At 48.5% G+C, this 14,737-nt stretch overlaps 1 protein-coding gene across 1 annotated transcript in view; it reads right to left on the bottom strand.

The window, feature by feature from the left end:
- SLC2A4RG (SLC2A4 regulator) overlaps positions 1-8,098 on the bottom strand; it is a 48,914-nt gene extending 40,816 nt beyond the window's left edge. Inside the window, exons 1-2 of the mRNA XM_073308910.1 lie at positions 7,602-8,098; positions 2,541-2,761 (exon numbers count right to left, since the gene is read on the bottom strand). Of these exons, the coding sequence (XP_073165011.1) occupies positions 2,541-2,761; positions 7,602-7,916 (536 nt within the window). The 5' untranslated portion in view covers positions 7,917-8,098. The remainder of the gene's footprint in view (positions 1-2,540; positions 2,762-7,601) is intronic.
- Between the last annotated feature and the right edge of the window lie 6,639 nt (positions 8,099-14,737).

Genomic DNA, 14,737 nt, shown 5'->3' with positions numbered 1-14,737 from the left:
TGCTCTTTAATAGTGACTTGTCTTCTTCACAGTTTACCACTCCACCAACCTGTGCGTTGTTTATCAGTGTTATCAATGATGATTTTATGTTTTCTTCCAGGTCATTCATTAAAATTTGTATCAGGACTGATCCCTGCAGGGCCCCACCAGAAACACACCCGCTCTACAAGGATTCCACATTTACAATTACATTTTGAGACTTCGCACATGTCCAATGGACTAAAACTGGCTAGCTGATATGTTTCTTTTTTTAATCATTCTAGTTTGTTTAAAAATCAAAATGCTGTGCAGTACCAAGTCAAATGCCTTACAAAAGTCTAAAATTATATCAACACTATTGCCTTCATCAACCTAACTTGTAATCTCATTCAAAAAAAATCACTTTAGTTTAATAGGATCTTTTTTCCATAAAGCCATGTTGACTGGTGTTATTCTTCCCTCCTTTATTAACAAGACCCAAATCAGCTGTCCCCACGATCAATGTCAGGCCTATAATTATTTGGGTCATTCTGTTTACACATTTTAAAGAATAGCACAATAGCTTCCCTCCAATCTTCGGGAAGTTCCCCAGCATTCCAAGAATTATTGAAGAAGAGAGGGGACAGGAGCAGGGGGTGCGGGGGAGGAGGAGAAGACAGGGGACAACCAAAAAAAAAAAAGCCATTGGTGACCCAGGAAGCTCCTCAACCACTGCTTTTAAAACTCTTGGATGCCAGTTATCCAGACCTGAATCCTCTAAATGTCCCCCACTCTGATAAATCACAACTGCAGGCTCCCTGGGCCGGAACAGCAACATCTGGTTTATTCTGTCCTCTCCACTAGGCATCACTCTGCCTGCATCCGCCTTACAGAACTAGTAGCAGATCCCTGCCCAAGGAGGGAAGCCGATTCCTCCCCTTCCATTGCCTTTTCAAACGCAGGCAGAGCACAGGCACACAGAGAGCCTCTATCCTGAAATCTAAGAAGATTATAAATACATAATTGCCTCACCATTTGGTTTATTTTTAGCCTGGTGTTTCCCCAGCACAGATGCTGTGTGGAGTTAAGTAGCATGTCAACATGCTGCATGCCTGACTCAGAGAGTCAAGCGCTGCTAGGAGCCCCATCACTAGCCTGCATGCCCACATCAGGCTAATGCCTCCAGGCGATACAGTAGCTGCCTACGGATAGGACCAGGACAGAATGAGAAGGGACACACTGCACTAGATCCATACTGGTGCTAGAGTGCAAGGATCCACAACTGGTGGATCGGTTTGTGCCAGTACCCAAGTGCCCTGCCCTTCCCAAGCCAGTAAACGCATCAAGCTAAATAATTACCTTTTCCCAAGGAACGACATCTGCCGCTTTGCTCAAATCAGGTCAGAAACATACTGGCTTCAGCCTCCTCTCCTGGCCTCACTCACCCCCATTTCCACTCTCCCACCTCCTGCTGCACAAAACCCGTCCTGGGCACAATGAGCACAAACCCTGGCACCAAAACATTCCAATGATACTTTCTCCAGAGAAGCTGGTGCCCCCCACAGGGACAGAGACTCCAGCAAGTCCAAGGGACTCCCATGGGAAAACACGTCACCATGTGGCAGAGAGAAGGGTCATTCATGTACAGTTTCATCACTACGGCAACTCTGTTCCAGGGACCACAGCAAGGCGGGCCATCCAGGTACCCAAGATAGCGCGATTTAGCTAAGGACGAACAGATGGGCTTCCATCCTGAACCTACCAACCCCCAACACTTAGGGTGCCCCTGCTGCCCTCCCAGCGCTTGGATCCTGAGCTCCCCAATGCAGCACAAACAAGTCACCCCACACCATTAGACCAGCCAGGACTGATCATTAGGGATATGCCTTCCCATGGTTCAAGCCTGTGGCAATAAAACCCAACCCCTCAAAGAGAGGATCTGCCCTGCAGGTTCTGCTCTCCCCAGCCACAACATCCAATGCAGCAGGGTCTTGGCATCTCAGGTTTACCCTTGCAGGGGAAGAAAAAAAAGCTATTTGTCAGTAGGATTTTTAAATCAACGTTCCTGGAAGATTTCCCCACTGCCCAAGCCAAGCCACGTTGGGCAGACATCCCAGCACTTCTAGCAGAGGAGGCGGCAACGAGGTGGGATTCGGTCAAGTTCCCTACCCAGGGAGCACAATCCCCCGGGGTGGGGAGAACATGTGGGTTTTGGTGCATCACACGAAGATGGATGCTCTCAGTGATCAAGCAGAGAATTAGAGAGCGACTCAGTCCCTTGTTGCTTGAGGCACAAGCAGCCCCTGGAAGGTCAGGAGAGGGCAGAGCTCCCTGCAGGCTGGGCTGGGCATAGCACGAGGGGAAGGAGCAGCTCCCCCTCACTTGCTAGCAGCTCCTCCAGGGCAGCCCTGACTGCCCCAAAGCCCAATGGTACACCTTGCCCAGCCCTTACTCTGATAGGGGGCAGTAGGACTTGCACTCATCCCCTGCATGAGGCTGGGAGACACCAAGTTACTCACCTTCTAGTTACTCACCCCCCCCCCCCCCGCAACCCCTCCCCAACCCAGCAGCAAAGCTCCTACCTCTGCCTGGGCACTGGGATGTAGGCCGAATGCAGGGGGGGGCGCTGCTCCGGCCCCACGCTGATGAGTCGCAGCGCTGCCTCCTTGTTTGATCCCTCCAGCTGGCTGTGGGTCACGGCAGGCAGGCCCTGCCGCTCATCCACCTTCCTGCCATTCAGCACCAGAGCGTCCGTCAGGCCCCTCGGCTCAGCTTCTTCGAGCAGCACATTGCCATTACAGCTCTGCAAGACATGACACAGGGACAGAGCTCTCATCAGGGGCGTCAGGGCGTGCAGCGGGGTTATAAGATTTAGGGGTCCAATGCAGCATAACCCTAGTCATCCCAGAGACACCCTGAATCAGCCCTAGCAAGCTTTGAAGCCTGCATCCAGAGTCACCCCTGAGCAGAGAGCACTCTGGTGCTCCTCTCACGGGAGCCCTGGCAGGCTGAGAACTTGAGTCAAACCTTGGAGGATGGATGCAGTTTCAAAACAGAGCACGTTAGGGTTTAAAGAGAAGCCAGGTTAGTCTGCAAGTCAGGGACCCCACAGTCGGTTCTGCAGTAAACAAAGGCGCTTCATTAGCAACAGCTGGACCCCATTTTCCCCCTTTCTGAAAAGGCAACTGCTTCAAATAGCCCCTTCCCTCAACTGCAAACTCCCTCCCTCCAAGGGACAGACACCCATTTCATACACAGACACCCCATCCAAACTAAGGAGCAGTGGGGGGTGTGAAGAGTTGGCTCTCCTGCTGTTCTGCATATAACTAAAGGACTTTGGTCCCCAGGGCCACCAAGCCAATACCTCACTCCAGGGTTAGATTTGGCCTATAACATACAAAAAAAACCCAAAACCCACCACAAGTGATTTTTTTGCACATGTTGGATTACCTGCTGCATAACCCCCATCTGGAGAGGGACTTTGCTGGCTCTTTCATATCTCACCATCAGGCCTCCATGTCTGCAGAGAATCAGCCAGGTCTGGCTTCCACAAACAGGGCAGCAGCAAGGCTCCCAGGCCCATCAAGTTTTCTTACACAAACACAGCAGGTGTGAATCAAGGCAGCTCAAGTCACCCCTCCCGCTTGTGTGAGAGCCGATGGCAAACGTCCGCAAAACCCCTTCATTTTTCTGTTGCAGTTTTCTGTGATGGGCCCCAACCCCCTCCACCCAACTGTGCGACACTTACTTACACCAAGCAGCACTTCCACGCAGGAGCAGTCCAAATGACTTCAATGGGATGGCTCCCACACGTTGCCCTGGGTAATGGTTGCAAAGTTTGGCCACAGCGAGAGGAAGCAGACTTGCCATGGCACACTCCTCCAGGAGGGAGGGTTTGAAACCTATGGCTGAACTCCATCTGCACAGACTACTCCACAGCGGCTTGACTACAAACAAGTAACCCCGCCAGAAAGAAAGCTAAACAGAACAGAACGCATCTGCTTACTCCTCAGATGTGGCCCTGAGAGCCAAGCTCACCCCACTCCTAACCCTACCAGGGTAACTCAGAGGCTCCGTCTACACTAGGACGGTTTTACAGACGACCTTTCACATTCAGTTCCCACCCATCCTTTTTGCCTAGCCACTCAGGCTGGCAGCGTGACTTAAGTACCCAGTGAGGATTTGGGAGGGGTAGTTATTGAGCAACCAATGCTCTGAGAATGCAAGCTACCAATCATTAAAGTGTTCTCTCACTGCCAAGAACTACCGCTTCCCACTGACTGCAGTGCCATCTTCTGGAGAGGTCAGAGCTGATCAAGGCCCCTTCCAGCCACACAGAACCCAACTAAAGCCAGCTGTGCAAGTCGTCTGCATCTCTCTTTGATAAGGCCAGATAGACAGAAAATGGAGTCCAGTTGCGCAGAGACAGGTATTGTCAGTGATCCTTTTAAACAGGAACAGTGTCACAAAACACTGAAAATACCTTTCTTGATTCTACTCACGATTGATGTTTTGTTTACTTATTACTAGTGTTACAATAGTGCAATAGCAGCACATCTAGTCATGTCTGGTTTAAAACAAACAGAAAACAACACGAAATTTCTGTCCTGACACCTTTCAATGTCCCACTGCAGTTTAATATCCACTTGCGCCCCCACCTCTGTAACATGCACCTTTCTGCCCAAAGCATTCTGTTACAGGCCTTCGGAGACCAAAAAAAACCAAAAAAACCCCAGCATTTGCTCCCCCTCTTCCTAAACAAACGAGCACAGGAATCAGGCCAATTTTAAACAGTGACTGTGGTGTGAATAAGGAGTTACCAATTTAAGAGGTCAAATGAATTAGGTAGTACTATGCTTTAATAGCCATTGTTACTGGAACTGGTCTTTTTCAAACAGTGGGGTGGAAACCTTTGCAGACTAAACAAAATTACTCAGAATAATTAGATCCAAAGTTGACTAAGAAGAGTTATAAAGGGATTTCACAAAACTGGGTCACTAGGCAAGAAAATGGCAGATAAAATTCAATGTAGATAGAAACAGTAATGCACATTGGCAACAAGTAATACAGACCCCATCATTCTGTATGTATAGTTGGCATTATGTTTTTCCACTCAAGAAACAGGTCGTGGTGTTATTGCAGATAGTTCTCTGCAAATATCGAGTTAAAATGCAGCAGCAGTCAATGAAGCTAACAGAATGCTAGGAACCATTAGGAAAGATAGACAGTAACACAGAAAATATCAAAGCCACCATATAAATCCATGGTATGCCGACCTCTTGAATACTGTGTACAATTCTGGTTGCAGTAGTCTCAAAAAATTATTATAATTGGAAAATGTGCAGAGAAGAGCAACAAAAAATCATTAGGGGTATGGAACAGTTTCCATACGAGGAAAGGTTTAAAAGACTAAAAGAGACACCTAAAGGGAGATAGGATAGAGGTCTATAAAATCATGAATGGCATGGAGAAAGTGAATAGCAAAGTGTGTTATGTGAAAAAGTAAACAACAAGAAACAGGGTTAATCCAATGAAATTAATAAGCAGCAGGTTTAAAAAAAACAAACAAAAGTATTTCTTCACACAACACACAGCCAACTTGTGGAACTTGTTCCCAGTGGATGTTGTGAAGGCCAAAAGTATAATTGGGTTAAAAAAAGAATTAGGTAAGTTCGTGGAGGATAGGTCCATCGGTGGGGCTAATAGCCAGGATGGTCCGGGACGCAACCCCATGCTCTGGGTATCCCCAAGCCTGACAGCCAGAAGCGAGACTGGACAGGGGATGGAACACTCGATAACTGCCCTGTTCTGAAGCATCTGGCACGGGCCACTGAGGGAAGTCAGGACACTCGGTTAGAGGGACCCAATATTGGTCTGACCCAGACTGGTCAGTCTTATGCAACTCCTAAAATGAATTACCTACATTCACATTCAGTTCCCACCCATCCTTTTTGCCTAGCCACTCAGGCTGGCAGCGTGGTACCACATACAGCAACTGTTGCCGTACTGTACTCTAGGCCTAAAGAAGTCCACTAAAAAGCCTCAACAGCAACATTACTTTTGGAAAAAAAAAAACCCCACACCAAAAACAGGTGGGTGGGGAAATTGAGCCTCTAACAGTAGCTATCCCCACACTTGATTAAAACAAGTGTACTTGTTTGGGATGGGGGGGGTAGACACCCCATCGAGTAAGCTCTTAGTCTTTTTACAAAAATCCTAGAAGTTAATAGGAAAGCTGCTCTTACTACAGTATCAGAAGTGCAGAGGAGTTTGTGGTGATGAGTATCTCCCCCTCCTGCTCCACTCTGAGCTTGGCTTAGGCTCTGAGCGGCCTGCGCACCAAGATATAAGAACCAGAAAAGCCTGCAGCTGGCGGAAAGTACAAGCGGTTAGAATCATCATCTTCGTCCAGCAGGGAACTGACAGCTGCATAGCGACGGCTCTCCGGGGTGTGAAAATTCACACCCCTGAGGTATGCCGTTAAGCCAACCTAACCCTCATGTAGGTGGGCAGTAAGACTCTTCCAGGGACCTGGCTACGGCCTCTCAGGGAGGTGGATTAACCACAGCCCCGGGGGGAAACCCGTCCCCCCTCCACAGCGAGTGCCTACACTGAAGCACGACAGCGGTGCCGCAGCAGCCGCCTGAGTGTAAACATACCCGTGGCATTTACTAGATCTGGTCTCAAAGCAAGCGGCCCTGCCCCGGCAGGTCCCCCCCGCCTGCAGGATCCATGCGGATCTGCCAGGTCCTGGGGCTAGCTCACAAAAGAGGGATCTGCACAGAACTGGTGGGGCGGCGGGGCGGATCCGCACAGAGCCTCGGCAGGCTGGGGCGGATCCCACAGCGGCTGGAAGGTCCCTCCTCCCCCAGGAGCCAGCGCTTTCCCTCCCTCCGCCCCGGGCCATGCAGCCCCCACCCCCTAGCCCGGGGCCCGGCAGCCCCCTCCCCCGGCCCCGCCCCCGGGGCTGGCTGTCCGCGCGCGGGGTGATTGATGGCCCGTGCATTCCAGCAGCGCCGGGCGGGCGGGCGGGCGGGCCGGCGCTAGGGGGTGGGGGGCCGGCCCCGCTCGGCCCAGGCCCGCTTCCCTCTAAACTTTCCGCACGGCCACTTCTACCGAGCGGCGCCATCTTTAGCGAGGGAAACTTTCCCGGCACCGCGGAGCCGGCGGCCGCCCCCCGCCCCCGCGATCGCGCCGCAGCGGCCCGGCCTCCGCGGCGGGCGGGAAAGAAAGAGGCTTGGCAAGCCCGGGCAGGACCGAGCTGTCACGAACCCCCGCTGACCCCCCCCCCCCCCAAAAAAAAAATTACAACGGCGCCTTCAGCAGACTCGCACCCCCAGCGGGGAGCGACACGTCCCTCCGTGCAACCCCCCTCGGAGAACTCCCTCCGCCCCATGCACCCCCCCCCCCGAACTCCCCTCCCTCCGCCCCAGCTGCCCCATGCACCCCCCCCCAGAGGAGCCCGCCGGCCCAGGCAACCAGCCTTCTAGGGGGAGCGCCACCCCCAACAGGCAGCTGCCTCCGCGCACATGCAAGCCCCGGAGGCAGCCGTACCAGGCCACGGGACACACCCACCCCACCGGTGCCGCGCTCAGCCCCGCTCCCCCTTTGCGGGCGCCGCGGGAGGGTCGGGCCTCCCGTACCTTCTGCAAATGCTTCACCCGGCCCTTGCCAGGGCTCTTCCCCTCCAGCCCGTTGGCCACCGACGCGTCCTCGCTACTTTTCCGCCGCCGCCGCCGCAGCAGGGCATCTTCCACCAGCACCGTGTAGACGGCGTTGCTGGCCGCGGAGGACGGGGCTTTGCACGCCTGGATCACCCCGCAGTACAGCCCGTGGCGGTGGGCAGCCGACGGGGGGCTGCAGTCGGGGCAGCAGGGCCCGGCCGCTGTTAAGCCGGGCGGAGGGGAGCAGATCCTGCTGTCCGGGGCAGCTCTCTTGGGGAGGCGCTTGGGATCCATGGCCCCTGCGAGAGGGACCGAGCCCCCTCCCGGCGAGGGGGAGGTGGGGGGCGCCGTGCGGGCGGAGGCTGGAGCCCGGCCGGTGGCTTCGGGTCGCTCCCTCCACACCGAGTTCCCCCGGTCTCTGCACCCGCCGACCACGCCCCCAGCCCGCGCTCTCCCCCTCTCGCGGCTCGTGCGAGCCGGGGAACCATTCTCCACTCCCCGCCCTTCGCCATTGGCCCGCTCGCTGTATCAACATTCCGAAATGGAATATGGGCCCGGGCCCGGAGCCGGCTCGCACGCCCATTGGCCCCGCCGTGTTGCCAATTAGCGTGGGGGCGTTCCATTCGCCCCGCCTCCCTCCCCAGCCTGGCTGCTGCTTGACTTTGATTTCAGACAGGGAGGGAGATTGGGGTTGGGGAGGGAGCCGGGGTTTGCTGCTGGGTTTAGCGGCCATCTTCAGGGGCTTGGGTGGGGAGCGAAGGAGCCCTTTCGCCTTGACGCTTTGGGGTGAGGCGAGAAAGCAAAGCCTCCAACGAGCAAAAGTGGTTCATCAGTTAAAAGCTGCATGTGTTGTGGGTTTTTCCTAAATGTAACCACTTGGAGATGGACCCCAACTAGGGCCACCAGACAGCAAATGTGAAAAATCGGGGCAGGGGGTGGGGGGGTAATAGGAGCCTATATAAGAAAAAGACCCAAAAATCAGGACTGTCCCTATAAAATCAGGACATCTGGTCACCCTAACCCCAACCGAAGCCCCTGGCTCTGAACTTTGGGGAAGTTGGATTAAGATCCAGCCTTTAGTTGGGATTCTGTACTTTGTAGCTGGGGCCTGTCTTTACTGACCATTAATAGGCTCACAAAAGCTGTTTGGGGAAATGATTAAGCCAGTAACAGTACTTTTCACAACTCAAGCACCCACTGTCTGAGCATCTCAAAATACTTATCAATGTTTATTATTTGTTTAGAGTCCAAGCTACCTGATCTGAAGAGATTAATATCTTAAAACTCAAAAGCAGATACTGACGTGGGCAAGGTATACACTATACAAAGTCTTTGTCATATGAAGTCTTCTATGTATCTCGTTAGTTCCAACTTTAAAAAAAAATACCAACTTTTTCCATCTTCCAGTCAGTCCTGGTGCCCGGCTCACCCACTCCCACATCACCAGGCTTGTTTAAAACAAAAGGCAGTATTTCTTCATACAATGCAGAGTCAACCTGTGGAACTCTTTGCCAGAGGATGTTGTGAAGGCCAAGACTAGAACAGGGTTCAAAAAAGTGCTAGATAAATTCATGGAGGGTAGGTCTATCAATGGCTATGAGCCAGGATGGGCAGGGATGGGTGACTATCTGTTCTGTTCATTCCCTCTGGGGCACATGGCATTAGCCACTGTCAGAAGATAAGATACCGGGCTAGATGGACCTTTGGACTGACCCAGTATGGCTGTTATGTTCACCACCGTATGTTAATGATACTTTGCAAACATATATGGGAAAGACCTTCTCATGCTACCAGGTGTGCAAGCACAGACCTCTGCAGATGTGTGGAGCCCCCCTTAAGTTAATGGTTTCCCCAAGGGTGCAGGAATCCACTCTAGAAGATCTGATTGCTGGATCAGAGCCTGGGGCTTGGTCTACACTACCAACTTATGTTAGTATAAGGTCCATCTAGCCCAGTATCCTGTCTTCTGACAGTGGCCAATGCCAGGTGCCCCAGAGGGAATGAACAGAACCGGTAATCATCAAATTGGCGGGAGGGATAGCTCAGTGGTTTGAGCATTGGCCTGCTAAACCCAGGGTTGTGAGTTCAATACTTGAGGGGGCCATTTAGGGATCTGGGGAAAAAATTGGGGATTGGTCCTGCTTTAGCAGGGGTTGGACTAGATGATCTCCTGAGGTCCCTTCCAACTCTGATATTCTATGATTCTAAATGATCCGGGTAGCTCCTGGCAGACAGAGGCTAGGGACACCATCCCTGCCCAGCCTGGCTAATAGCCATTGATGGACCTATCCTCCACAAACTTATCTAATACTTTTTGAATCCTGTTATAGTCTTGGCCTTCACAACATCCTCTGGCAAAGAGTTCCACAGACTGATGGTGCGTTGTGTGAAAAAATACTTCCTTTTGCTTGTTTTAAACCTGCTGTCTATTAATTTCATTTGGTGACTCCTAGTTCTTGTGTTATGAGGAAGAGTAAATAACACTTCCTTATTTACTTTCTCCACACCAGGCATGATTTTATAGACTTCAATCATATCCCCCCTTAGTCGTCTCTTCTCCAAGCTGAAAAGTCCAAGTCTTATTAATCTCTCCTCATACGGAAGCTATTCCATACCTCTAATAATTTTTGTTGTCCTTTTCTGAACCTTTTCCAATTCAAATATGTTTTTTGAGATAGGGCAGCCACCTGTGTACGCAGCTCAAGATGTGGGCATATCATGGATTTATATAGAGGCAATATATTTTCTGTCTTATTATCTATCCCTTTCTTAATGATTCCCAACATTCTGTTCCCTTTTTTGACTGCCACTGCACATTGAGTGGATGTTATCAGAGAACTATCCAAAATGACTCCAAAATCTCTTTCTTGAGGGGTAACAGCTAATTTAGACCCCATCATTTTATATGTATAGTTGGGTTTATGTTTTCCAATGTGCATTACATTGCATTTATCAACATTGAATTTCATCTGCCATTTTGTTGCCCCGTCTCCCAGTTTTGAGGGATCCTTTGTAGCTCTTCGCAGTCTGCCTGGGACTTAACTATCTTGAGTAGTTTTGTATCATCTGCAAATTCTGCCACCTCACTGTTTGCCACTTTTTCCAGATCATTTATGAATATGTTGAATAGGACTGGTCCCATTACAGACCCCTGGGGGACACCACTATTTACCTCCTTCCATTCTGAAAACTGACTATTCCTACCCTTTGTTTCCTATCTTTTAACCAGTTACCAGTCCATAAGAGGACCTTCCCTCTTATCCCATGACTGCTTACTTTGCTTAAGAGCCTTTGGTGAGGGACCTTATTAAAGGCTTTCTGAAAATCTAAGTATACTATATCTACTGGATCCCCATTGTCCACATGCTTATTGCCCCCCTCAAAGAATTCTAGTAGATTGGTGAGGTATGATTTCCCTTTTCAAAAACCGTATTGACTCTTCCCCAGCAAATAATGTTCATCTATATGTCTGACAAATTTGTTCTTTACTATAGTTCCAACCAGTTTACCTGGTACTGAAGTCAGGCTTACCAGCCTGAAATTGCCGGGATCACCTCTGGAGCCCTTTTTAAAAATTGGCATCACATTAGCTATCCTCCAGTCATTTGGTACAGAAGCAGATTACAGTTAGTAGTTCTACAATTTCACATTTGAGTTCCTTCAGAACTTTTGGGTGGATACCATCTGGTCCTGGTGACTTATTACTGTTTAGTTTATCAGTTTGTTCCAAAACCTCCTCTAATGACACCTCAATCTGGGACAGTTCCTCAGATTTGTCACCTAAAAAGAATGGCTCAGGTTTTGGACTATCCCTCACATCCTCAGCCATGAAGACTGAGGCAAAGAATTAATTTAGTTTTTCTGCAATGGCTTTATTGTCCTTGAGTGCTCCTTTAGCATCTCGATTGTCCAATGGTCCCACTGTTTGTTTAGCAGGCTTCCTGCTTCTGATGTACTTAAAAGTTTTTTTGCTATTACTTTTTGCGTCTTTGGCTAGCTGTTCTTCAAATTCTTTTTTGGCCTTCCTCATTATATTTTTACACTTCATACCAACCTAGCCCCCACTGTACACAGCGTTATGTAGACAGGAGGGCTTCTCGGGGATTTGGAGTATCTACACCAATGGGCGAAGCTCTCTCATTGGCGTAGGTAGCATCTTCACTAAGGGCAAGTCTACACTAAATTGACCTACGTTATTTCGACATTCAGCCACCACGGTAGTTGAATCGCTTTTGCATGTCCACACTACATTCCTTGTGTCGGCGGTGCGTGCCCTCACCAGGAGCACTTGCACCTATTTAACTGTCAGTGTGGGACAGCCAGTGCTCAATTTGTGCCAGGGCTTGCCACATCAATTATGAAAGTAAAACAATTGGTTAAGCCCCAGCATCTCTTTCATTACAAATTTAACACTGGGGCCAACTTCTGAAAGGCAGCAACAGTCAGCGTAATCAACGCAGTGTCTACATAGACACTGCATCAATCTGACTACATTGACCTCAGCACTATGCCTCTCATGAAGGTGGAGTTATTGAGTGGATGTAGTGAGCAAGTTACATTAGTGGGATCTATATTTTAGTGTCGACGCTTACAGAGTTAGGTTGACATAAGCTGCCTTACATCAACTTAACCCTGTGGTGTAGACCAGGCCTTACAGTAGACAAGCCCGAACTCTCATAGCATCCTTGTGAGATAAATATTACTCCTTTTATAGATGGGTAAAATGAGATAAAGCAGGTTTAACTGGCGTATTGTTGGAGCCTCCCGTTGAAGTACACATATGAGAGTCAGTTTGTTCCAGGGCGTCTTCTTGTGCGAATGTAAACCAATGAGGGATCTGCAGATGCGTCCACACGTCAGGCAGACGTGGCCATGTTTTTACCACTGGTTTCTTCACTCACACGTCTCTTTGGCTTTTTCTGTTCTGTTGTTCTCGATGGCTTTAACCGCAGGCCAGCAGGTCTGCTGCCGTCCTGATCTATCGGCAGCAGCAGCTTCCCATGTGTTCGGGTCAAGTTGGCCAGCTTTTAGGGGAGCTTTGAAGAGTGTCCTTATTTTCATTTTCATTGGCCTCTCCATTTTCAACTGTTGATAAAATATGGCTTTGAGGAGGCTTGCATCATCCATACTTACAAGATAATCAATCTAGCCATGTTGCACCTGTATGGTTAGGAATTCAATGCTGGTCATGCAGCACTGGTCCAGGACTTTGATGTTTGGTATCCTGTCCGACCACTTGATGTTACAGATGAAACACAGACAGCGCACGTGAAAGTGCTATCGTTGTTTTAGAGCGTCTGTGTTTCACAGCCATATAGAAGAGTGCTCAACACAACGGCACGATAAACACTGTTCTTGGTGTGAAATCGAATGCCACTTGCATTCCACAGGCAGTGACAAAGTCAGCCATAGGCAGAACTGGCTTTAGAAATGCTCTGAATTGATTTAATCATCGACCATGGAATTATTAGACAAAATGGCTTACTAAGACCACAGTGGTCAGTAGTACACCTGGAATAGGATCCAAATCCCCTGACTACCAATCTAGTTCTTTCTTAGTATTTGAATGGAAGTAGCCCCAATCACAAACAGGGACTTGTTGTGCTAGGCACTGTACATACACATAGTAAAAGACAGTCCCTGCCCCAAAGAGTTTACAGTCTAAATAGACAAGACAGACAAAGGAAGTTGTATTATCCCCTTTTTACAGATGGGGAGCTGTGACACAGAGAAATTAGGTGACTTGCCCAAGGCCACATAGGGAATTATGATTGAACTCAGTTCTCTTAAATCCTAGTCCAGTATCTGAACTGCACCATCATCCTTCCTCTCAAGCCAAAACTACATCTTACTCCTAAATAATAACTAATTCATTTTATTGCAAGTATTAAAAATAATATTTACCTATTTAACAAGGGTATTGTGAGGATTCACGTGTATGCACAGCACCTTGAAAATGCAAAGCACTATTATACAATTATAATATACTATTATACAATTATACAATGTTTTGCACTTCTACAGTGCCACATTTTAACCAAGGTTCTCAAATATATCCATAAGCACTATCTGTTTCTACTGAATGCAGCCAAAGGCATCCCAAAGCATTTCATAGAGCTAAATGATAGTTAAAGAGGGAGAGAGAAATAAGGAGACATCGGCAAGGGAGAAAATGGAATTTCTCATCTGAGATTTGAAATGAATTAGAGTCAACAAAGTAGAGGGTCTTCCCAGAAAGAACTGCAGAAAAGGCTCTCACACTAACAGTGGCAAAATTATGTGAAGGCGTAGAAACGAGGCTGGTGCTAAATCAGCAGAAGGAATAGGAAGGGAAAGAAAGGGAGACAAGATCCATTAATTAATGAAGTCCCAAGATAATATACATTCTAACGTACAGGGGCCTGTGTCCAAAAGGTACTGGGCATCTTAACAGGAAACCAAATGACATAGAGAATCCAATATGATCAAAACATCTAAGATCTTTGTGAGCACTCAGAAGTCTGCCCAATACACAGTGCCAGGTCACATATACACAAGCCGTTACAGTAACTAGTCATCCTTGGAACCTCTAAATATTATAGATGACAATTTCCTAACTCAAAAAGTGTTGCATCCAGCAAGGGGAGAATTCTATATTAGATCTCGTCTTGACAGATAAAGAGTAACTGATCACAGAGCTAAAAATTAGTAACTTAAGTACAAGTTATCACAACTTGATAACATTTATAATGTGCAAACAGAATAAAGTCCAGACCAGTGATATATATATCTATATATCACTCACACACACATGGTGCTTTTAAAGGGCCAATTTCACAAAAATGAAAATAATTATAAGCCACATCAGCTGGCAGGAAGAATTTAATCAGAAAAATGTGACTGATAACTGGGAATTGTTTAAGAACACTTTGCGAGCCCAAAAAACCACAACTGAGAAAGAAAACCATATTGATTAAAAAAGCCAGCCTGGTTTAGAGGGAAAGTGAAGGCTGCTATAAAAATAATATATAATAAATGGAAGAAAGGGTAAGTTGATAGCAATGAATATAAATAAGAAACTAGGAATTGTAGAAAATTGATAAGGGAAGCAAAGGGACACAAGACAAAATCTATGG

This window comes from Lepidochelys kempii, chromosome 13 (assembly GCF_965140265.1).
Source record: "Lepidochelys kempii isolate rLepKem1 chromosome 13, rLepKem1.hap2, whole genome shotgun sequence".
Classification (NCBI taxonomy): domain Eukaryota; kingdom Metazoa; phylum Chordata; order Testudines; family Cheloniidae; genus Lepidochelys; species Lepidochelys kempii.
This window is presented reverse-complemented; position numbering and strand designations above follow the sequence as displayed.